A 24652-nucleotide genomic window follows, 5' to 3' on the forward strand; every position below is an offset into this window, starting at 1 on the left:
TATCATTTGTCTTTTTCTGCCTTCCTTCCCCTGTTCCTCCTTTTTCCTTCTCGCTTTCTCCTTCCTCTTGCCTCCTGTGCCCTATTCATTCTACATTTGACAAATGTTTATGACATCCCTACTGTGTTCTCATTCCTATGCCCAACACTGTGCTGAATGAAGTAGAGGGTAGAAAGATGACTAATAGGTGGTCTCTGGTCCTGGTGAGCTTATAGTGCAGTGCACAAGATAAATCACCTGTAGTGAGTTTTGTAAAAGGGGTTTGTATAAAGTACATTGGAAATTTGGAGGGATCTTAAAGATTTAAATTCCTAAATATTGAGTATTAATATTTTGAAATCATTGATAATCCTATTATTGAATGTACCACGGCTGTGACTCAAAAAAATTATAGATGCTAATATACATTGAATTTTAATTTTTATAGATTTAGGGGGTGTAAGTGCAGTTTTCTTATGTGGACATATTGCACAGTGGTGGTGTCTGGGGCTTTATTGTGTACCCATCACCCAAATTGTGTGCATTGTACTAATAGGTAGTATTTCATCCTTTAACCCCATCCCTCCCACACTTTGGAGTCTCCAGTGTCTATTATTTCACTCTGTATGTCTGAGTGTACCCATTGTTTAGCTCCCACTTGTAGGTGAGAACGTGTAGTTTTTGGCTGTTTTGGGGCCATTTCACTTGGGATAATGGCCTACAGTTCCAGTACAGTTTCCTTACTATTCTTTTAAAGTCAAAATGCATAGAAATGTTCTACTCTCTTCTTAGCTTCAGCTCTTTCAACCCTTCTTCCTTGCAACATTTACAGTGTCAGACTAGGATACCCTGCACTGAGATGAGAGCCTGAGTAGAGGCTTTGTGCCTGGTTTGTTATATTAGTGTTGATGGCTTTAGAGAGACTTCGTCTGCAGCTTTGTGAGATAGAGCCTATTACCATTCAGTGCCTTTTGTCCAAATACGTTGCTTTTTATTGTGTCTTCTTTGAGGCTCTTTGTTGCTCTGCTCTCTCCTCCTGGCACTAATTGGCCACATTCAAACACTGTTGTGAAGTGCAAGAAATGTGTTTTGACAGCTTCCTGTCTTCTAGCCCCAGAGCTTAGTGTCCTGCTGGTCTCACAGGAACCTCCTTGCCAGGGTCGGGGGTACTTATTAGTTAAGAAAATGTGGGCAAGTCACTTAATCTGTTTCTTAGTGTCCTAAAATGAAATTAATAACTACTTTATAAGATTTTTTGGAAGTTCAACAATGTGTGTTGGCTGGCACGGTGGCTCATGCCTGTAATCTCAACACTTTGGGAAGCTGAGGTGGGCGGATCACCTGAGGTCAGGAGTTCTAGACCAGCCTGGACAATATAGTGAAACCCCATCTCTACTAAAAATACAAAAATTAGCCAGACATGGTGGCTGGCAGCTATAATTCCAGCTACTCCAAAGGCTGAGGCGGGAGAAGTGCTTGAACCTAGGAGGCAGAGTTTACAGTGAGCCAAGATCACGCCATTGCACTCCGGACTGGGTGACAAGAGCAAGACTCTGTCTCACAAAAAAAAGGGGGGTGTCAAGGGGCTTTAGAAATGGAAAGTATTATAAAAATGTCAGGAGGTGTCATTGGAATTGTTACTAATTAAAAGTATGCTCTGGAAATTCCAGAGACATTTTCTTGTTTTGTGAGTCATAAAAAGTGTAGTTATCATCGGTGTTAACTTACTTTAGGTATAGCTTAAACTACTGGCTCTCAAAGTAAGGTTCCAAGACTGGGAGCATCAGCCATACCTAGGAATGTGTTAGAAATGCATATTCTTTGGCATCATCCCATCCCTTCTAAGTTGAAACCTCCAGGGGAGGAGCTTAGCAATCTGTGATTTAATAAGCTCTCCAGGTGATTCTTATGCCTCTAAAGTTTGCGCTCCATTGGCTTAGATAAAGCTGTGCCCAGCTGGGTATGGGTAGGCTCTGATGTGCTGATGTTTTTCCAAGTGAGCTTCCTTTCCTACATGGAAGGAGTTCTGTAGGCATAAATGTGTGCCTCTAGGATTGAGCTGTCATAACATGCCTGCCACCAATGTTTGGCATTTTTCAGCATAGGAATAGATTCTAGGATTGTAGGTTCTTGAAGCAACCATTTGCTAAACATAAATGAATCAGGGGTTATGGTAGGGGTTTAGAAAGGGGGTTTTAAGGTGCTCCCTAAATGAGAAAATAACAGTTGGATGAGATGGTTCATAAACTATTCTGTGAAATTCAACAGAGCTGCTCTGAGCTTGGTTCCTGTTCTGGCTACTTCTGAATACCAGGTTTTTGTCTTTTTTTTTTTTTTTTTTAAACACCTTTAGTCTTCCTCACATGAACACCCATCTGTTAATCAGACTGGGGCCTACCCCTGCTCTGCCAGGTCTGAGAAAAAACTGGGTGTTCACTGCATACCCTGTATTTCCCATCATGCCCTTGGATTGCAGCCATGCCATGTCTGTTATGATAGATGGAAAGTAGTTACTAAATGAAGTGAAAACCAGAGTGGTACATTTAATGAAGGTGGAAAAGAGGAAGTCGTGGGAAAAAGAGTAGGAGGATCATGGTGCTGTCATGTTGATTCACAAGGGCCAGGGACGTGTGGTAGGTATTCAATAGATGGGTATTGAATGAATAAAGGAGGAATGAATTTGGAGTTTGGGGAGCTAACCAAGCTACTTAACTTCTGAATATCTATCTTATCCCAGATGAACAGACATTATGCCTTGATTGAGTGAACTATTAGATATGTTTAGTTTTAAATGCAGACATAAATAGATTTGATCTTTCAGTAGTTTGAATTTCCTCCCATCAGCTTGCCCTTAATTATCCACAAGTGTTCCAAGCCTTCATTAGCTAAATAGGATGCAGATGATGGTCATTAGTCTGGGATATAAATCCTGCTGGCACATTCAATGGCTTTTCACTTGGTTAATTGAAATTTTCAGTATTGATGGACTACAAGAAAACACTGTAATTTTATCATTTATTTGGTGGTATGTTTTTTCTTTTGGCTGGTGTTTTATAGTTATGCAGATTTTCTTTTCTTTTTTTTTTTTTTTTAATGTGAGGCCAGGTATTGTGGCTCATGCCTGTAATCCCAGCACTTTGGGAGGCCAAAGTGGGCCAATCATGAGGTCAGGAGATCAACACGATCCTGGCCAACATGGTGAAACCCCGTCTCTACTAAAAACACAAAAAAATTAGTTGGGCGTGGTGGCACATGCCTGTAGTCCCAGCTACTTGGGAGGCTGAGGCAGGAGAATTGCTTGAACCCAGGAGGCAGAGATTTCAGTGAGTAGAGATTGCAGTGAGCCGAGATTGCCCCACTGCACTACAGCCTGGGCGACAGTATGAGACTGTCTCAAAAAAAAAAAAAAAAAGTGAATGCCACACTTTGCCTGCAGGGAATACCACTGTATCCAGTGTATATATATTAATACTAGTCTACTAAAGCATGAAGACCTAATGGAAATTCATATTTTGTCTAGAAATCCTACAATTGGATGGCTAAACTAAGAAGGCATCCAAGTAGTGTGCACTTTGGGAACTCACTGATTCAAGTGTAAGAGAATTCCAAATTGTTAGTAATGTGATAGGTCTAGTCTTGACATCCACCAATGAGTAAGAAATCATCCATTGTGTCTATGAGGTGCAAGTTGCAGGTATCAAGTGGAGATGGATTATGCAGACATCATTCCTTTAACTATTTCTTAGCTTTCAACTATATTTGGCCATTCATCAGACCTGCTGGGCCTCTGTCTGGTGGTATCTGGCTGAGAGTGAAAAATACACCCAAACACATACATACATAAAGGAACAAATAATACTTGAGATACACACCTTGAAATAAAATTTCATAATATTGCTATCTTAGAGATTCAGTTTCTGAATTTCTTAAATTTTATAATTCAAGACTTAAGCAATTCTCTTGCACATGATTGTTCCAGTTTAATCAAGTGTCAGATGTTTGCTGTTTTAAAAATATAAATCTTAGTTATAAGTATTACATAACAGAAATTGACTCCGTCGAGATAGATTTATTTCTGTTTCTTTCTCTAAATGGAGTTTAATGGGAATAAACAGCATTATAATAACTCTCAGAGGTAAACTCTCCCCTAAAAAGGAGTATAGGACATATGGATTTCACTGGTTGCAGTGGCTCACACTGGCAATCAAAAGTGCTCAGCACTTTGGAAGTCTGAGGTGAGAGGATCACTTGGCCCAGGAGTTGTAGACTAGCCTGGGCAACATAGTGAAACTCCATCTCTACAAATTTTTTTAAAAAAGATTAGCCAGGCATGGTGGTGCATGCCTCTGGTCCCAGCTACTTGGGAGGCTGAGGTGGGAGGATTGCTTGAGCTCAGGAGATCAAGGGTGCAGTGAGCCATGATTGAGCCACTGCACTTCATTCTGGATGACAGAATGAGACTCTGTCTCAAAATAAACAAATTAATTCATATTTAGAAAGGATATATGAAATCTCTTTTCAGTGCTCAATCACTTTGCAAAAACATTCCTATCAGTGAGAATTGGGTAAGCAGTATACCTTCTGGAAGTCTCTTTTGGTAGGCTAGACTAAATGAACCACCAATTATTGATCTCCTATCTGTGGGCTCTCTGGCCAAGTACTTATTAGGGACAGTTTTTTGTTTGTTTTTAATCCCAGTTCACTTTTTGTTTTAGGTCAGTTTTCCCTTTCTGCCCACTTGGAATATTTCTACAAACAATTATTAATGTTAATTTAGGGAAGATATGTTGAAGTACCTGCCTTCTAAATTAACCACTAATGTGTCTCAAAGTCAAATGTAAAGGCATTTTATAAATTAGGCTTTTGCGAATCACCCGTTGTCATGGTTAACTTTATGTGTCAACTTGACTGGGCTAAGGGATGCCCTGATCGCTGGTAAAATGTTATTTCTAGCTATAGAAGTTGTTTCTGGAAGAGATGAATATTTGAATCAGAAGATTGCATGAAGAAGATCTGCCCTCACCAAGGTGGGTGGGCATCCTTCAATCCATTGAAGGCCCAAATAGAACACAAATGTACAGGAAGGGGGAATTGGTTTCTGTTTGGGCTGGCACATCTGTCTTCTCCAGCCCTCAGACATTGGAGCTCCTGATTCTTGGGCCTTCAGACTTTATGCCAGTGGTTTCTCTCCCTCTGTCTCTGGGTTCTCAGGCCTCCAGGCTGCGGCTGAATTACATCACTGACTTTCCTCTGTCTCTAGCCTGTAGATGGCAGATTGTGGGACTTCTCAGCTGCCCTGATCATACAAACAAATTCTCATAATAGATCTCCTCTTATGTATCTCTATATATCCTATTGGTTCTGTTTCTCTGGAGAACCCAAATACATCTGTGAAATTCTCTTCACCTCTGTAGATAATCAGGAGCCGACCATGTTATTTAGTCAGATATGTTCTTTTGTCAGAGGATAGAGGAAGTAGGTAGTATGCTCATTGATTTTCAAACAATGTGTCTGATAAAATCTGGCCCATTTTCTTCAAATTAGCTGAGGCTCTCATGACCTAAAAGGAAATGAATATGGGTTTCCTCATTTCATAGTGAAGAATTCAAGACCCCAATGCCAGTGATCCACCTTAAGCTCACAAGGAGGTCTGTTAAGAAGGGATAGGAATTAGGTCCTAGACGTCTGAGCAAATTTGCTTTTCTGTCCAAAGGCTCTATCATAAAAGGCCAACAAGATTTTAGCTATAATATGGGGTCATGTTCAACTAGAGTAAATCAGCCACAGCCAGGATCTGCCCTTGGTAAAAGTGTGTCAAAGTAAAGTAGATTGTGGTAGACTTGGTGATGCTGTGCACAGAGCTCCCTGCTGCCAGGAGTCCTGCCAGCTCCTGCCCTCAGTTCTCAGCCCTCCCAGGAAATTGATCTTGGCTGGAAACAGTCATGTTGCCCAGGATCATGCTGCCTTCCCAGGGCAGCCCTCTGTCTCACTCCAGCTTGGGATGAGTTTACCCAGCTTCTAAGCTCTCCATTTTGTTGGATGAGATCTTTGTTGAGTCTGCACCATGGTCCAACTTGTTTATCTTCTCCATCCCCCATCCTTTCATATCCTTCTATAAACAGTGATCTCAGGAATACTATCTAATAAACCTTCTGCTTGCTAATTTCCAACTCACAGTCTGCTTTTTAGGGAACCTAACCTGTGACCTGTGTCTTTAGATCGCTTACCATCACTATGAGTGTCCAATATCCTCATGACCTAAGTCTTCATTTCTCACCTATCAAAATCTGCCGTTGAAATTATTAAAAAAAACAGGCCGGGTGTGGTGGCTCACGCCTGTAATCCCAACACTGGGGAGGCCTAGGTGGGTGGGTCACCTGAGGTCAGGAGTTCGAGACCAGCCTGGCCAACATAGCGAACCCTGTCTGTACTAAAAATACAAACATTAGCCAGACGTGGTGGCAGGTGCCTGTAATCCCAGCTATGTGGGAGGCTGAGGCAGAAGAATCACTTGAACCCAGGAGATGGAGGTTGCAGTGAGCCAAGATCATGCCACTGCACTCCAGCCTGGGCAACAGAGTGAGACTCCATCTCAAAAAAAAATAAAAAAAGAAATCATTTAAAAAAACCCCAGAAAACTCCAAGGTATAAAAATATGCTTTTGGAAAGCATCTGATAAACTCATTCGCTTTCAGGTGTAATAGACCAATGAACTATAATACATGAAGTATCCAATTTTCCCTTCTACAGGGGACCCCCTCCCCCGACATACCTTAACATCCCTCATGAGTTTGTCTATTATTAATCAAAGTCTTATAAACAGAGCTCTAATAGGTGAAATTTCAGATATTAGTATATAAATGGTCAAAAGAGAGGTCTCACCTATCTAAATTCTTTTTGGGAAATTGCTAAAACTGTCTGTGTATAATATTGTTCACTTCATGCTAGTCACTCCACTAACAAGGTTAGGAGTCAATGCTCTAAAAAAGTCACTGTGCTTTATTGTGCTTGTGCTCCTGTGACAAACCCAGCATCATGCCAACTTTGGTGGAGGTGACTCATTAGGAGTTTCCTCTTTAGTAGAAAAATGTTGATGCAATCATCAAGAAAGTCACAGCATGGCCAAGTCACCGTGTTTTGAGTCTTTCATTTTTAGTAATTAAAGTGAACATGTCATTGGAAGGTTTAGAAAGCCCACCCAAGGTCACTCACAATAGCTGCAATTAGTAAACTGGAATGCCAGTTAAAGTCTTTTGAAGTGGAGAATGAAATGAGACTGACCAAGCGTATACGTAAATTCCCCTTAGAAAATGGCTTAAGTAAGGAGATGGACTCTCATTGACCTGTGCCATCCCTCTTCCACACTCATTCCAAGTATTGAGATTTTGCATACTTTGCCCTTTGGCTAAAGTGTTTTCTCTCTACAAATGTAGCATTTAAAATTACTTACATTAATTTTTTTAACTGAAGCTAATTTCACTCATCTCTGGCTCTAAATTTTCCTCCAAACATGTTTCTTATGTTACCTGAGACTGTTCTCAAAGGTTGAATGGTATTGTTTAATTGAAGATCATTTCCCCTGGGGCTGTGGCACTAATGTCTGAATTTTTAGACATGTTCCTTAATTTACTCTCCCCAGGGTGGCGGTGCTGGTGCGTTTAAGCTTACTTAAAAATGCAGTTATGGTCTCTTGAGTTGCCCCCACATGGAGTCTTCAGTAGCTGGAGATTGGGTCCTCCCTATGTTCTGAGTCCCATTTCAGACAGAGAATGAAACTCGAATTCAGGGTTGAGAAGATAAATTTTCACCACCGGACTTGTGTTTTCTAGAAAAAATTTTAGTTGCATTAGCCAGGGAATCAGGGTCATTTCTATAACTAGCCCCATATAAACTATAACTGGTATAGACCAGTTTCCTCAAATGTGGGCAGTTTTGTCCCCTAGAGAACATTTAGCAAGATCTGGAGACATTTTTATTTGTCACAGCTGAGGTAGGTAGAGATTGTCACTAGCATCTGGTAGGTAGAGGCCACACATATCGCAAAACCTCCTACAGTGCACAGTGTGCTTCCTCATGCCCTCGAAACAGAGTTATCTAGTCCAAAAACATTCACAGGGCCATCACTGAAAAAGCCTAGTTCAGCCAAACCAAGCAGATCATAGACAACAGCTTTATGCTAAATAGAGAGAAGATGTATTTTATCATTATTTAGAAGTCTTCTATCTCTCTTCTTTCCTATGTCCCTGAGCTTCACTTTATAGCTGTTATGTGTAAGGTTGCTTTTCTAGTGCGGTGCTTCCAAAGCAGTGTTTGGGGATAAGGATTGTAGTTTTCCAGATTTTATTTTCTTTTGCATCTATTCAGTACATGTTTATTGCTTATCTTCTTTGTGCCAGGCACTGGACTAGGTAATGGGACTAATGCAATGACCAAGACTCAGTGGGGCTTTACCTTCCTGGAGAAGAAACCTGGGAATCAACACCGAGGCCTCTCTCATGACACAGTGCTCATGTGTACAAACCAGTAAAGATGATGAAAAGTCATGAGGAAGACATCTGGTGGGAAGGTTGTGGGTGGGGTGGTTCATGGTGGCGTGTGGAGAGCTGCCTGGCTCTTTGGCTTTTCCTCTCTGTCCTGGCCTAGTCTTTGAACAGTCAGCAAGAATACTACTTCTTACATCCCCATGCAGTACAGAAATGAGAGAAACTAAGATATACCTGGCAGCACAAAGAGCAAGAGGATATGAAATTTGCAGGGCTATGCCTGTCCTTTCACCACCTGTGTGTCAGGGCTGAAATTAGGTCAACAGGATAGATCATAATAAGAATACGTCATGTGCCTTCATTCTCTTTCAGCGAAGATGACTGCTTCTCGATGGAAACCATTTTCTTCTTTTTAATTTTTTTGACAATTCTGCTATTTGTGCCTATTTTTTGTGGACTTTTCATCTTGTACTTTTTGTCTTTTGCCTTTGCTCTTTTCTTCTGCCATGAGAATTCTTCCCTTCTGTTTTTCCTTTTTAATTCAAACTTTCTCAGTAGCATTTATCCCTTCGCTCTCAAATGAAATAAAAATGGCCGGCAAACCAAACTTGAGGATTACATCTAACCTAAACATTGAACCTAATTTTTTTAAATTAAAGATGCATTTTTGTATCTGTATTCACATTCTGTCTTTTCTGTCAACTGCATGTTGTTTTGAACCGGAATATGTGCTGACTTAGATCCTTGGCTTTCTCATATGCTTATTGCAAAGCAAATTAACTAACTAACAAAAAACAAAGCAAACCAAACCTTAGGTGAGGTGGTAAATATTTTTAAGATGTTATATGAGAAGAGAGTGGGAGAAAGTTTATATACGTTAGATTTTTCCAGCCATATGCAAGCATGTTTATTGCAGCATACTTTGTAATAGCAAACAAAAGAAAACAAACAAAAAACAGCAACATAAGAGAACCAAAACCTGTTGATCAATAAAGGAAAGCATAAAAATGTGATATATTCATATTATGAAATGTTCTATAGGTATTAACAAAAATGAATCAATCTGCATGGGCTGAACTGGAAAGATGTTAATGTATTCTTAATTAAGATGGTATGATCATAAGAATGAGACTTCTATGTAGTATGTACACACATATTTGCATGGGAATAGAGAAAGTGTGGAAGGATGAATACAAATGTGTATTATTGGTTACCTCAGGAGGATAAGGGTATAAAAGAGACTAACTCATTAAGAATAAGTATTTGTTTTATAATGAAAGGAAATGTAGAAAACGTTTACTGAAAAAAATCTCAATACTGTTTGTATGGCTGACCATGGCTATGGATTTATTCATAGGATTGTCCACAGGGAACACACTTGCATATAAATCCCTATGGCCTTGAATGCTGCAGTGCCTTTTCAGTGGTTCATCAGGCCAAGAAAATATACGTACAAATGTGCAAGAAGTCAACCACAGGGAGAGTCAGTGCATTAAAGAAGATAGATACTAAAGGAGATAGTAAGCCCTGGTATTGTTCAGACTCACAAATCTCTTACATAGGCAGAAGATCCACTCCCACTTGGGCTTATAACAGGTGTCATTTGAAAGATTGGGCACAGCTGATTCTAACGTTGTGTCCATATCTCTTCAAGATAGAAGATCATGTGTGGTTGGAGGTGGGTTCTGGAGTCAGGTGGCTTTGCTTCCTGACCTAACTATGTCCAAGGTACATAGCAATTAACCTAATTGTGCTTTTGTTACGTTGTTTGTAAAATGAAGATAACTAAGAGTCCTTACCTCGCTGAATGGTTGTTGGTTCATAATGAATGTTTCAAGTTGTGTAGAGTAGCTTTGGGAATAGTAAAGTGCAGACAGATTTTAAAATTCAGAGAAATCAGTTGGGGGCACAGAAGGTAGTGCCTTCCTTGGATTGGAAATGAACAGGGAAGGGTCAATATCATTATATGTTGACAATTCTAAAGTGTTTTCCATCTTCCTATTTTGTAGACCACCATTTTCAGCACATTGGCCAGTGAGAAGTCCTTATCTGACTGCAAAAAGGTAAGTCAGCGTCCAAGAATTCTAGCATGCTGTCAGAGTAATAAAGGCTTCACAGTTGGTGATACTTGAATGAAAAGCTGTGGTATCAGTGGGAATGTTCTGATGGAATATTATGGCTCTCTTTTTAGAGGTGGAAATGTAAATGGTTCACTTTAAGGATGTGGGAAACTCCATTATTGTTCAACAGCATTTCGTTATAGAGGAGCTCTGGTTCCATATATTTCTATCTCACTATTATCTGACATTTTATCCTGCCAGATGAACATCAGGGGAGGTCAGGGAATGCTGTATAAACTGCATTGCAGGCTTTTATATATTTATTTGCAAACTTAAATCTAATAAATGTAAACCTAATACAATGTAAAAATAATTTTTTATTTTGAAAGCTGATCATATAGCATAAAAATCTGGTTTGGATTCACCACAGGTAAGCTTGAGAAGCTGTCATGCTTTGCAAAAGGATTAGCTTCACTAGCATTTGATAGAAGACATCCCTGTAATAGATCAAGTTTGAAGACTGCCTGCTATAGCCTCATGTCTAGTTCCTGGCTTTTGCAGGCCAGGGGTCATGTTTATCCACTTCTTTAATCTCAGATTTAGCTAGATATTCTCCTTTTGAGGTGAAGAGAAGTAGCTTCATAGTCCAAATAACTCAAATTCTTTGACACTATCTATTGATACAGAAAACCAGGTGCATATAGAGTTGACCTGTGCATGATATATGATTCCTTGGCATTTATTAGAATTTTACATTATGGCACTGTCTGCTATGCAGTTTCTGTTTCTAACGTTGCTTGATATGGAAGTAGGTAGCAGGGTTACCTTTAAAGGTAGTGTGAGGGCCTGCTGCTCTAAGTACCATTCATTTCATTATTTTGATCATTTTAAAATCTGTTTTATTAAATCTCCATCTTAGTTGAATTATGCTACATTTGTTTTGTTCTCTGAAATGGGTTGTGTGATGGCTGAGAATGGAGACCATGTATTATTTTTAGAATTATAGATCTTAAAGAATGAAGGAATTCTCTGGGACCTCTAAACTCACCTTTCTACTGGGGTGGGATAACCATTGACATTATTTATGGATGGACCTCTACCCCTCAACTGAATATTCTATTGACAGGGAACCCAACGACACATAGTCAATCTCACTATGTGCACTAGTGAGACAATCCAAAGTATTAGAAAGTTCTTTATTCTACTGAACCAATAGCTGCCTCCTTTAGATTTCTTCCTATGTATTTAAGTATGAAGCCAGTTAAAATATTTTTCTGAATCTCCTTTTCACCTCATCTCCAGGCTAACAATTTTCCTTTTTTCATTTCAATGGGACATTGATATGATTGATTTCCAAGAGCATGGACTATGAGATCACGTTGTCTGGTTTTGAAACCTGGCTCTGCCACTCACTACTTATGTGATTGTGGGTTGGTTGTATAGCCTATTGGTTCCTTATTTTTATCATCTGCAAAATGGGTATAATAATTGTACCTATCTTATATAGTATATGAATTTATATATATATATATATATATATATATATATAAATATAATGATTACAGAATTACCCGACACGTAGTGAATGTTATATTGCCAATATTATTATTGCCTCTAGACAAGGTTATCCTTTTTGTTTTGTTTTGTTTTTCTGCTCACACAATCTTTGTTATTGATGTCAAGAATTGTGTGTTATCTCCAGATGGGACCTGTCTGGGATAAAGCATCATGGGACATATCACTCTACATTCAACAAGCTCTGTTTATACACCTGGTGTATGCCAGGTACATTGTAACGTATGGGCTATGATGCGAAGCAAGCTACAGCTTTTATTAAGTGTAGTACTACTGCAGTGTAAGGTGGCATCAGTTTCTACAATATGAGTCATATCTTTCTGTTGGCTATGTGAAGTTTGAAGTCCTTGCCTTAAGGCATTTTCACACTAGCTGCTTTCTTTTATATTTTAACAGGACTTTCTTTTATATTTATGTAAATGATTCCTTGAATATGAACATAGGACATTTAGCTATTCCTATTAGTTTTTAAAATTTTGATCAGGGGCCAGCCATGGTGGCTTACTCCTGTAATCCCAGCACTTTTGGAGGCCAAGGTGGGCAGATCACTTGATGTCGGGAGTTCGAGACCAGCCTGACCAACATGGAGAAACCCAGTCTCTACTAAAAATGCAAAATTAACCGGGCATAGTGGTGCATGCCTGTAATCCCAGCTACTCAGGAGGCTGAGACAGGAGAATCACTTGAACCTGGGAGGCAGAGGTTGTGGTGAGCTGGGATCGTGCCTTCACACTCCAGCCTGGGCAACAAGAGCCAAACTCCGTCTTAGAAAAAGAACATTTTTTTTGATCAATCAGTTTTCTGAATTACCTAGAAATTTTTACCCAGATTATTCACTATTTCTCCCAGTTTGATGTCATGCACAAATCAGCATAGCATAGTCAATTTCTATAACTTCAATTTTATCCATCTAATCAGTTAAGTATTCACAGAACATCTGCTATGTGACATGCATCGGACTATCATGATGAACAAGTCACATATGCATAATCTTTACCTGCATAGAACTTATTGATATTCATTAATAAAGTTGAGAGTTCATGGGATCCCAGGAGAACCTAATCCAGGGGTCAGGAAAAATTTCCCTGAAGAAATGATGTTCAAGCAGCAATCCAAAGAATGAATAAGATTTGGCTGCATGAGCACAAAATGGTGACAGAACAGCAGGTGTGAATATCTACAGGTGAGGGGAAGAACTATAAAAAGTTCAGAGTGCCTGAAAAATTACAATTTGAATTGAAAAGATGAGCAATGAAGGCCTGATACAACAATATTAAGAGTTTAAATTATTCTAAGGGTAATGAGACATTTTTTGAGGGCTTGAATTTGGGAAAGTAAGTGTGTGTGACATATGATTTTTAAGATCACTTGGTTACTGAAGGACAGAAGAAGCAAGATGTAGACGTGAAGTCTACGTATAAGGCTACTGCTATAATCTAGGCAAGAGATGGCAGTAGCCAGACCAGAATAATAGCAGAGGGGAATCAAGAAACATTTGAATGTTTCTTAAAATCAACAGTATATGATAGTTTGGATATATGGGAGAGGAAGTGGCTAAGGTCAATTCTTAGATTTCTGACATGGGCCAATGTGAGAATATTGGTGCTATTTTCTGAGACAGGAACTACTAGCAGAGGACCATATTTAGGGAAGAAGTTGAGAGTTCACATTGGCATATATCAACATGTTGGTGTGTGTAAGATCTAGTAAGGATGACTGGCAGACAGCTGGACATTTTGATTTGTAATTGAGGAAAGCATTCTGGGCTGGATATATGGCCCTGAGAGGAATATGCATAGAGAGAATGATTGAAAGAGTGGAAATAGATGAGATTTCCTAGAGAGGATATGTAAAGTGAAAAGGAGGAGAGGTTTCAAGAGTCCTGAAGAAAGTTAACATGTAAGAGCTGGGAGAAAACTATGGATATTGGAGGGAAGAAAGAAACTGAGAAGTCACAGAGGTTGGAAGACGCCAGAAGAATGTGTTGTCTGAGAAGTCAAGTCAATAGTTGTCAATAAAAAAAAGAGGTAGTCATAAGTACCAAAACTGTTGCTAAGTGATTAAGTAAAATAAAGACTGAAAAGTATCCACTGGTTTTCTTAATGCCATAGGCTTGATGGTTTTATTGAGATGGAAGTGATGGACACAGAAGCCAGATTGTAATGGGATTGGGACTTAGCTGGGGTAAAAGAAATAAAAATGTCTCCCTGCTTTGATAACTTTCACCAACATGAATTCTATCCCTTCTTCCTTCCTTCCTATAGCAGGGCAAGATGGACTTAGTGGGGATAAAAAAATAAAAATGGTAAAATAGAGTCTTCTAAAAGCAATTTGTTATAAGAGGAAGGAGAGAATTGAGTAGTTGGGTAGGTTTATGGGTTGAGGTAGAGTATTTTACAGTGATGAGACATTTGAGTGTTTAAATGTTGTTAGAAAGAAAACAGTAGGAAGGGAAAGGGGGATAAGGATCCACAAGGAAGGAGGGGAATATTCTTTGAGTGAGATCATTGAGAAGATTGAAGACTTCGGGTTCTAAAGCACAGAATTACCCCTTTGATGGAGGGACGTATTTTGCCCTGCAATAGGAAAGAAGGAAGAAGGGCTAGAATGTATGTGTTAAAAGTAATGGAAGAGGCCAGGTGTGGTGGCTCATGCTTGTAATGCCAGCACTTTGGGAGGCCGAGGTGGGCAGATCACCTGAGGTCGGGAGTTCAAGACCAGCCTGACCAACATGGAGAAACCCTGTCTCTACTAAAAATACAAAATTAGCTGGGTGTGGTGGTGCATGCCTGTAATTCCGGCTCGGGAGGCTGAGGCTTGAACCTGGGAGGCGGAGGTGGCAGTAAGCCAAGATGGCACCATTGCACTCCAGCCTGGGCAACAAGAGCGAAACTCCATCTCAAAGAAAAAAAAAAAGGAGTTATGGAAGCAGGAAACTAAAATGTGGCCATACCATCAGATGACTTTGGTCACTTTTTCTTTTTTTTCTTTTTTTGTAGGGAAGTAGGATATTGTTCAACCTCTTTGAGTCTGTACAACTATATTATCCATTCATGAGGTAGAACATTTACAAAAGAAACATTTAAAGGTGTTTACAGAAATATTATTTGTCTATTTTGTGGGCAGAAAAAGGAAGAGGGACTTTGGTAAATATATTATTAATGTCAAGTTATACTATTTTCACAGTATTTATTTAGTCTATTGCTACTCTCCCATAATATTTTACATAGATAGCATCATTCACATAATCAACAATCTCTGGGCAATCTAGTTTGTTCAGACGAGACCTATCTTAAGAAAATTGTTATTGAATCTGTGTCCCAAATAATGAAATATCTTCTGAGCCAAGGATCCATGCTGCTGACTAACTAGAGGTCTTTTCCACCTTGATATCCCACAGACCAAGTCCAGTATACATGATTTTTTTCTACATTCTGAACACTCTTATCTTACATTCACCACCTTGGTTAATGGCTTCACCATACTTCAATATCATTCCTGGTTTCTCCCTTTTCCTTACTTCTCACATCCAACTAACTGTCAAATCCTGTAAATTTCATTTTGAAACATTCCTGGAATCTCCCTGTCATCTCTTCCCTTTCCTCCTCACCCCCCATTTAGAAAGGTTCCGACAACTCCCTCCTCACTCTTTCCTTATACCAAGTTTCCCATATCCACTCCATTTTCCAAAACACTATGAAAGTTACTTTCTGGAAAACAAATAAACAGCAAACACATCTGTTTATATCAAACCTGTAAACGAAAAATAAAATTCTAAGGCCTTCCAACCATCTAAAGGGACTTCCTCCTCAGCCAGGGCTCTTCAAACTTAACCTGAAAGACTGGTTCAGGCCACGAAGGGAACTGCTGTGGGACAGGCCTCATTATACCTCTCTGCATTAACATCAACACAGACTTTAAGTCTGATAAGAAACATTTTACAGCATGTTTCCTCTGAAGCCCGCCAGCTAAAAGCTTCATCTGGATGATAAAACTTTGGCCTCTGCCACCTCTTATCGCAACCCAAACATTCCTTTCTATTGATCCCAGGTCTTCAGACAAACTCAATCTTCAGCCAGAAAATGTTTAAATTTATCTATAGCCTGGAAGCCCTCCTACCCCTTGAGTTGTCCCAGCCTTTCTGGATCAAACCAATGTATTTCTTAAATGTACTTGACTGAGGTCTCATGTCTCCCTGACATGTATAAAACCAAGCTCCATCCCAACCACCTTGGGCACGTTTCTTTAGGACTTCCTGAAGCTGTGTCACAGGTGCACGTCCTCAACCTTGGGAAGATAAGCTTTCTAAGTTAACTAAGACCTCTCTCAGATTTTCTGTGTTCTCAAACCTGTACTTAACAAATATCTGAGGGGTTTCAATTTTATTCAAAATAAATTCCAACTCCTCTTGCAAAGTTGTTCCTATTCCTGTTGTCTGCAGTCTCAACTTAACTTCAGAAGTCATTCCCATTCTTTCCACCCTCATCTCCTGGTACAGCCCTGGGTGTTGAATTCTAAAAGCCTTGAGCAGACTGTTCCAGAATGTGAAACTCTTGGATAACTGTGCCTGGTGTATAAACTGTTAATGCTTTCCTCTTCCTCTTGTCTGTCTGGAAAACCTTTTTGTTTTTCTGGAGAGATTCCTTACATTGTCACTTTCTTTACAAAGACTATCTCTATTTCTTCAGGAAAGACTAGAGGTTTTACCTACTGGATTCATAATATTTTGCACTTAATATAAAATCTAACAACAGTCACACACCTTATCCAAAGTTTACCGTGTCCACAGCCCTGTGAGAAGTGCTTTACATGGATTATTTCATTTGATTTTTATAACAACCCTTTAAGGTAGGCAATTACTATTACCATTTTACGGATAAAGCAGTTGGGGCTTCCAAACATTAAGGAACTTGCCTGAGGACACTCCAATATAAGTGTTGGAGCTACCAGGTGAATTCAGGCAGTCTGACGCCAGAAACATTGCTTTTAGTGTTTTACTATCTCCTTTCCCCATTGGATTTTAATGCTTATTTATGAGTCTGGCCTTCCCCTAAACTATCAGCTCTTAGAGGAAAGGAACAATGACTGGTTCTGTTAGGTATAGTAAAACAATACCTTACAGGTAGTAAGAACTCAGTTAACATTTATTCAATGAATGGAGTTGCTATACACATGATTATCAGTTGGTGTGACATTATTCTAGTATCATTTTGTTTGTTATTAGAAATAATATTTTATTCCCTTTTTTATAGGAGTTGAGAAAAGAATATTTATACTCTGGATTTACTCATGAAGGGAATTTCTACACTAACATAAGGAGTTAATGGATAGCTGGGGAGATAGAAGTGTTTTGTTTAGCCTGAGGTAGCAAATCCCCCAAGGCCTGCCTCCAAACACCACTTTATAGAGTTATAAGAACACTTGTTATTTTCAGCCAAAGACCAGTTTATTCCTTAATTTGGAAAACCTAGGAACATCTAAGGGACATAAGTGAATTCACTCCTTCATTAAGAATCATTTACTGAACGCCTTCTATTGCAAGACAGCTGTTATTGTTAACAGGTTGCAGAGGAAAAAACTAATGTGCTGAAACATGAAATGACTTACTCCAGGGCACATATTAAGCTTCAGTCAGACTCTTAGAGGACAGGCCTAATTCATATTTTCTCATTTATTCCCTGTACAACCTCTGCATCTTACTCTATTTAAAGTTCACATCTAGGAGATGCATGTTGCATTGATGAGCCACCAGAGAATGCTCCTCAAGCCTGCTCCATAGCATCTCATGCACCGTTTTATTATTGATGTTTATATCTTTGTATCTTGATATTTTTACATCTCTTGGTGTGGGATGTTTGGACCTAGTTATTTTGACTCGGCAATTTTTGTGCAGGGACATTCTGACATAGCACTATTAAACCTCCAACGTTTTAATTATTTGAAAGTACAGGGAAGGTGCAAAAGGGATATCCTCACCGCTTCTCTGAGGTCTCGTGACTCCCACCCCAGGGGCATAGGTTAGAGGTAGGATAGGATTGATAGACAGGTATGTGTGATAGATGGGGTGAAGGTCATGGAAAAGTGAATCCCAGGGATGGGTTAAAGTTTAGGGATATCTGTTTCACAAATTACTCGAAATAAAAAAATAGTGCTGTTTCCAGTTTGGCATCAAATGCCATGCTTCATCCTGCTGTAATTTCTATCTACATATGGTAACCTAGAATTCCATCTGGAGTCCCTGTATGTAGTCATAGAAATAGGTTCCTGAGGTTGGAAGCTTATTTTTAAAATTCAGCTACCATTTTGATGGTTTATTATATCTTTTCTGGGGGAAGGGGGTTCTGTTTCTCTCTCTGTGTGCCTTCACCTGCTCTCTCCCCCTGGACTTCTGGTATCTTAATCCATATAAATGACAACTTTTTAAAAATAGCTTTAAAATTTCATTTAAAAGCCTTTGTTAAAAAAATAGTTGAAAAACAACATTTAGAAAATGTATTCCTATCATATAAAAAAGTATTGGTTTTAGAATATCTGGGACTTCCTAAAGGAAATCTGTCCATTGGCCACGGTAATTTTGTGGAATTATTGGTGGCTGTGTTATCTCTTCCTTTCAACTGTTGGCTTTCACTCGGGTTCTCTTCGCTATTACTGATGATGTGAGTGTGTGAATTTATGGAGAATGTGCTCATGTGGTCCCTTGGCCCACTGGATGAAGTTTTAATTTTTACTAGACATCAATAATGCTTCGTTCACATAGACAAAGTAATTTTCCTTCAGGAAGAGATAACTAAGAATAAAGAATGTAATGGGCTGTTGAAAGATTCAACCTTTTCATCAATGTTGATGAATAGGTCTCTAGGTAATCACAACTCAAGGTAATAATATCAGTGGTTAAGACATTTACTCTCGTAGTCCTTTGAAACTGTATTGTGTCTGACTTCCTATTTTAATATCTAGCTGGTGTTCAGTGACCTCCACAAAGCTGGTTGATCAGATTCCCATGACTCCCAGCCTCTTGGCAGAATTTTCATGCTGGTAGGTCACAGAGGCTTCTTCCCATGCCCTGAGCAAAGACATGAAGACAAAGTCAACCCTGTCAGCGTGGAGGAAATTCCTCAGTTCTCCTCTGGAATGACAGAATGCCATGTTCTGGAGTAGTCACAGCAAAGAATATCATTTCCAACAAATTTAAACATTGTTTACTTCTAAAATAGATTTTTGGAAGCACTGAAGGTTCATTTTTGGCAGAGTGCTGTTTTTGCTGACTTGCTGTAGGGCTCTCTGCTGGATACAGGATGATATATACACATTGCAAAGTTCCTGTCTTTTTTCATGTGTGCCAACACAGGCCACTAATTTATGGGAAGTTGCATCACTGTTGAAAGAAGGGAGTTGCTGCAATCTTCTCCCCTTCCCTCACCCCCCACCACATCCCTCCTTCCCTCTCTCATTTGCTGTCACTCTCCCTGCAAAGAAAGAGCTCCTAGCAGTGTTCTGGAAAAGGATTTGTGGTTTTGGATTCCATGCCCTGTCCTTTTAGGCCTTATTGCCTGACTTTGGTTTTTATCATTGCACTTCTCCATCCTCCTCTCCTGAGAGGGGTTAAGAGCACAGGCTTGAGGGCTTTGTTTCTGTAACTCTACTATCGATGAGCTCTACAACTTCGTCCAAGTTACTTCTCTATTCCTCACTTGTTTCATCTATAAAATGAGACAAAGAATGATATTGACCTGTAGAATTGTTGTAAGGATTGAATTTTTTTTGGATCCATGTAATACTCTTGAACAGTGTCTCAGTAGGTGTTCGTCATTATTATTTCATCTCTGTGCTCACAGAGAATAATTTGAGCCTTGGTAGCTTTGAGTCCCACTTTCCTTTTTGCTCGAACAGAGCAACAATATCAAGGAAAGTACATCAGTAGACTTGGGCCAACATTAGCATTTGGAAAAAACTTGGACCATAGTGGCACTGGAGAAATACCCTCAGATGGTTCTTTAATCTTAAGATAATTCTAAATAATTGAAATAGACTCAAGTTCAGTATTAAGTTCCAGTTCTGTAGAAGCAATGCATTTCTTAATAAATGAAGCATAAAACCTTCCAAACAGTACTATACAATGAATGTACTTTTCTGTATCTCCAACACCAAACACATTTTTGAGCACATAGTAGACATTCAATAATGCTCGTTAATTTTTAACTTTGGCATGATATTATTTCGCTGAAGGCTTCCAGAGTAAGGCTTGGGGTAGAAGAGAAAGGCAGGGGAAGAGTCCCCTTTTGGTATGTCTTTGTGTGCCAGCACCTGGAACATTCACAGGTAGGAAAAAAGTACCTTATTACCTGCTTAGATATATAGAATAAATTACAAAATATCCCTTCCACAAATAAACAAATTTCCATTTATTTATTTATTGCTTTTTCTAAATGTTAATCTCTTTTGACCATTGGTATTATAATATGTTAGAGGAGATATTATTTATTAATATGGTATGGGCCAGGTGGAGTCAATACTGTGGGTGGAGTGGACTTGTGGGCTTTTCGTTGAAAGGAAGCATTTCAACATATGGAGGATTTGGGCTGATAAATATGAAGTACTATGGAAATGTGCACTTCTTTGCTTGCCGTGTAGTAGCCATGGAAATAATTGAGTAGAGTGAATACTGGTGAGTTCCTCCATGTTATAGTGTTATCCCTGGGCTAGGAATTTTTTATTCTTAGGCTTATGATAATGAAATTTTCATATGGAAAGTCACATATACCCAAGGTCAAACCAAGTAGTTGTAGTTTATAGGATTAAAATTGGTTGTGGAAAATAGTCGCATAGCCAGAAGAAATGCAATGCCTGCTTTTGTTTAACACCCTGAGCAAGAATCAAGAAACAAATAATAATCCTATTTTTGTTAAGGTAAAATTTACGTTGAGTAAAATGTAGTGATCTTAAGTTTACAGTTTAACAACTTCAATTTTTAAAATTTAGCAACAGAATCACATCAGTAGCTTTACCTGGTGCCTTTTGGGGTGTGGTATTTTTGTGAATTGGCCTTACTGCTAACCATATCACTGCCAAATGCTAGGTATACCCATTATTCCTTCCTGGCAGCTGCTATAATTGTCACTGTCACTTCAGAATTAACAGCACATTTAGACCTATGGATGTATAATACAGTCATTGTCTGTAATAGTATCATTGCTAATAAGAAGAAAGGTAGTTAAGGGCAAATGTCATGGAATATGTTGCTCTGATCCTCTTTGAGCTATAATTATTGTGGCTGCATCTGCATGAAAACAAGTTTCAAGATTATGACCTTTGTAGTCTCTGGTTCAGGGATATATTGGAAACAGTAATAATTAGCAGTACAACCCCCTCTTCCCCACACATACACCTTTTTTAAAAAGCTATTTTGAGCTACAAATAAAACATGGATTTTTCTCATAGTAATTCCAGCCAGCCAAATAGTTTAAAGGGGGAGCAGAAATAAAGGAGTGTTGCTAATCTTGCAAACAGTGCCTGAAAAGGGCATTTAACAATAGTACTTTTTCTTGCAATTTTGTTGTGAGCAAATGCCACAAACTATTTAGTTCAGCTGCATAATCACTAACTTGATTTCCCTCATTTCTTTGTTAAGTGCTAAAGATATTATGCTGTGCTTTTGGCTGTAAATTGTGTTTCCCTTGAGTTTTTCTGCTTGGTTGCTATATTATTGAGCTTCAAGGGCACTGTAGCAACTTTTTCTCCTTCCTTTCACCTATTTTTTTTTTTTTTTCAGATTTTCCAGAATCTTACATAATCAAGACTGGGCAGTAGTTATTAACGTGCATGTACATATACACACACATGCATTTAATTTTATATAATGTATTCTGGAGGGGGAGCTTTCAAAGAGGTACAGTCATCCCTCAGTATTGGTTCCAGGACCTCCGTAGATGTTAAAATTCACTGAGGTTCAAGTCCCACAGTCTACCCTGAGGAATCCATGGCTATGTAAAATTGATCCTTAGAATCCAGGGGTTCTACATTCCTCAGATACTGTGTTTTCAATCCACTGTTAGTAGAATCTGTGGATGCAGAACCCATGGAGGAGGCCCAGCTGTATTTTATCTTATTTTCTTAGTCTACAGCAAAGTGTGCTAGATGTGAAAAGAAGCAGAGAAAAATTAAAATATGAGTCAGTATGAGAAGTGGAGCAGAGTTCATGTAAATTGGATCTCTGTACTGGCTCGCAACTCTTTTCATAAAAGTGGAGTAGTCAGAATACTTAATTTACCTCAATTAAGAGTGATCACTCTAGCTACTGTTGCTCAAAATGGCACCAAGTCACTCCTCTACAATTGAGCTAATTGCAACCTCTGATTCAGTGGCTTAGCTTTGTGATTTTTCTTTTGTTTACATAAATGACCTGTGGAGTCAAAAGCAATCCCTCCTTCTCTCCTCCTGTTTACTGTTTTTCTTTATTATTTTAATTCCATCCTTTTTGATTGCTATAATCTCCTAAATCATTGCTCAAGCCAACCACTAGATAGAGCAGTTATGCAATGGTGACCTCAGAGCTGCTAGACTAAGGAGCCAGTGTGGTGGCTGTACCACGTGACCCAGACATACCTGCCATGGACTGCACACCTGGACCTGTGAATTCCCCTGCATGCTCAGGCAAGGCAGAGTCAACAGGATGCAGTGTCTCAGAGAGAGGGCTATTTCTGTGTTTACAAAAGGAGTTGTCCTGGAGATGACCTCTGTGGTCATGTCTCGTTCTAAAACTCTATGGTTTTATTAACTTGCTGTGATGGAAAATAGTGGTGGTGGTAACAAAAGCGCCAGTAATTCCTTTAACAGGGTGTGTGTGTGTGTGTGCGCGCGCGCGTGCGTTTAAGAGATGGAGTATGTTGTCCAGGCTGGTCTCAAACTCCTTGGCTTAAGCCATCCTCCAGTCTTAGCCTTCTGAGTAGCTGAGTCTACAAGCATGCCACTGAGCTGGCTTTCAGTGTGTATTTTTTGAGGAGATACTGTGTTCACGTTCCAGTTTACATCAGTGACTTAAAGAGATACAAAAAATCCTGTCACCTCAGAATATGTTCTATTGGCAGGAGAGACATAATATACAAAACACAAATTAATTAATTGCATAGTATCTGTGAATGTAAAGGGAAAAAATAGGAGATTTGGAGGCTCTTGGTGAGGCACATGTTACAATTTTAAATAGGGTGGTTGTTCAGAAGCTGTCATTTGACCAAATGAGATGCGGGAGTTAGTTACACAGATCTTTGGAGGAAGAGCACTCCAGGCAGTGGGAACAGCCAGTGCAAAGCACTAAGACCAGAATGTGCCTGGGGCATATACAGAAGGGTAAGGAGGCTGGTGTGGCTGGGTGGATAAAAATAATAAAGGCTAACATTTATTGAAGGTTTATTATGTGCCAGTGACTATAATAAACCCTTTTTAGGGATGAATACATTTCATACTCACAACAGCCTTATGAGGCATGTTCTGTTCCCATCTTTATTTTCAGATAATGGAATGGAGGCACAGAGAGGTTAATTAACCTGTTAATGGTCACCCAGTAGTCAGATGCAGATTGCCCACATTCAAATCTACGCCGTCTGACTCTAGAGTTCAAGCTATTTTTTTAACCACTTATAAAGAACACAAGAGAGTAACAAAAGTAGTTTTCACTTACGGTTAATGGCATTCCAGATCAATGTGAGAGCTCTTCGTTATTTATTGATCATCTCATTAGTGAACGCTAATTAATTATATTAATACTACTTATTAATTCATTTTGAAATATGTGTTACGTGGCGGGAGTTGAATTAAACACCACCCGACACAGGTTTCTTCAGGTTATTCTCTTTTCTTTTTTCTTTTGCTCAGACAAATTGAGGGAAGTGCCTGCTATTGGGAGACAGGATTTGCTTACTGGAAAACAAATGTCCATCTTCATGGCTGAATCTGGTGAAAGTGGTGAGGGCTGAGATTTTTGCCTGTCATGGCATTATTTTATTTTGTTAGGTCATGCATTTTATGTGGAGTTTTAACTTTCCTCTTGAATGGAAAGACAATGTAGGCAAATTGAGTGGGCCAGGCACTGTGACCCTGAAGGTGGCTTAGCCCTTGCCCAAGAAGTGGCTTTTATTTTTTTGTCACCAGTGAAATGGAGCTACACATACTTGCTCTTTTTCAGAACGGTTGGTATGAATCTACTCACATGGGGGCACTTGCACTGTGGGAATTTCAACTCTATGTAGTTGAAATGGCATAAGCCAACTCAACCTGGCCTAAGAAAAGTGACCTAAATAATTGGAAAACTCCAGGAATAATTGACTCAGGTATGATTGGATCCAGATTCTTAAGTGATGTCATTTGGAATCTCTCTGCCTTTCTTTGGTTATATACTTTATACTTTTGTCAGATCCTGTTCTTCAATAGGATCTTTCCATGAAGTAGTAAAATAGCTACTGACTGACTATTGGAAGAAGAACTTATAATTCAAAGCAAAATCTCAGAATTGACCCTTTTTGCCCTAATTTGGGCAAATCAGCACTGATGAATAAATCACAA

The 24652-nt window shown here is 39.2% G+C and overlaps 1 protein-coding gene across 3 annotated transcripts in view; it reads left to right on the forward strand.

Annotated features, from left to right (window-relative positions):
* Positions 1–24652, forward strand: part of RASGEF1B (RasGEF domain family member 1B) — a 630294-nt gene that overhangs the window by 220142 nt on the left and 385500 nt on the right. For all 3 annotated transcript variants that reach the window (XM_032239801.1, XM_032239802.1, XM_032239803.1), the window contains exon 3: positions 10472–10525. In XM_032239801.1, coding sequence (XP_032095692.1) covers positions 10472–10525 — 54 coding nt within the window. The remainder of the gene's footprint in view (positions 1–10471; positions 10526–24652) is intronic.

The sequence above is a fragment of the Sapajus apella genome, unplaced genomic scaffold, assembly GCF_009761245.1.
Source record: "Sapajus apella isolate SASKATOON/1434 unplaced genomic scaffold, GSC_monkey_1.0 scaffold45, whole genome shotgun sequence".
In the NCBI taxonomy this organism is placed as follows: domain Eukaryota; kingdom Metazoa; phylum Chordata; class Mammalia; order Primates; family Cebidae; genus Sapajus; species Sapajus apella.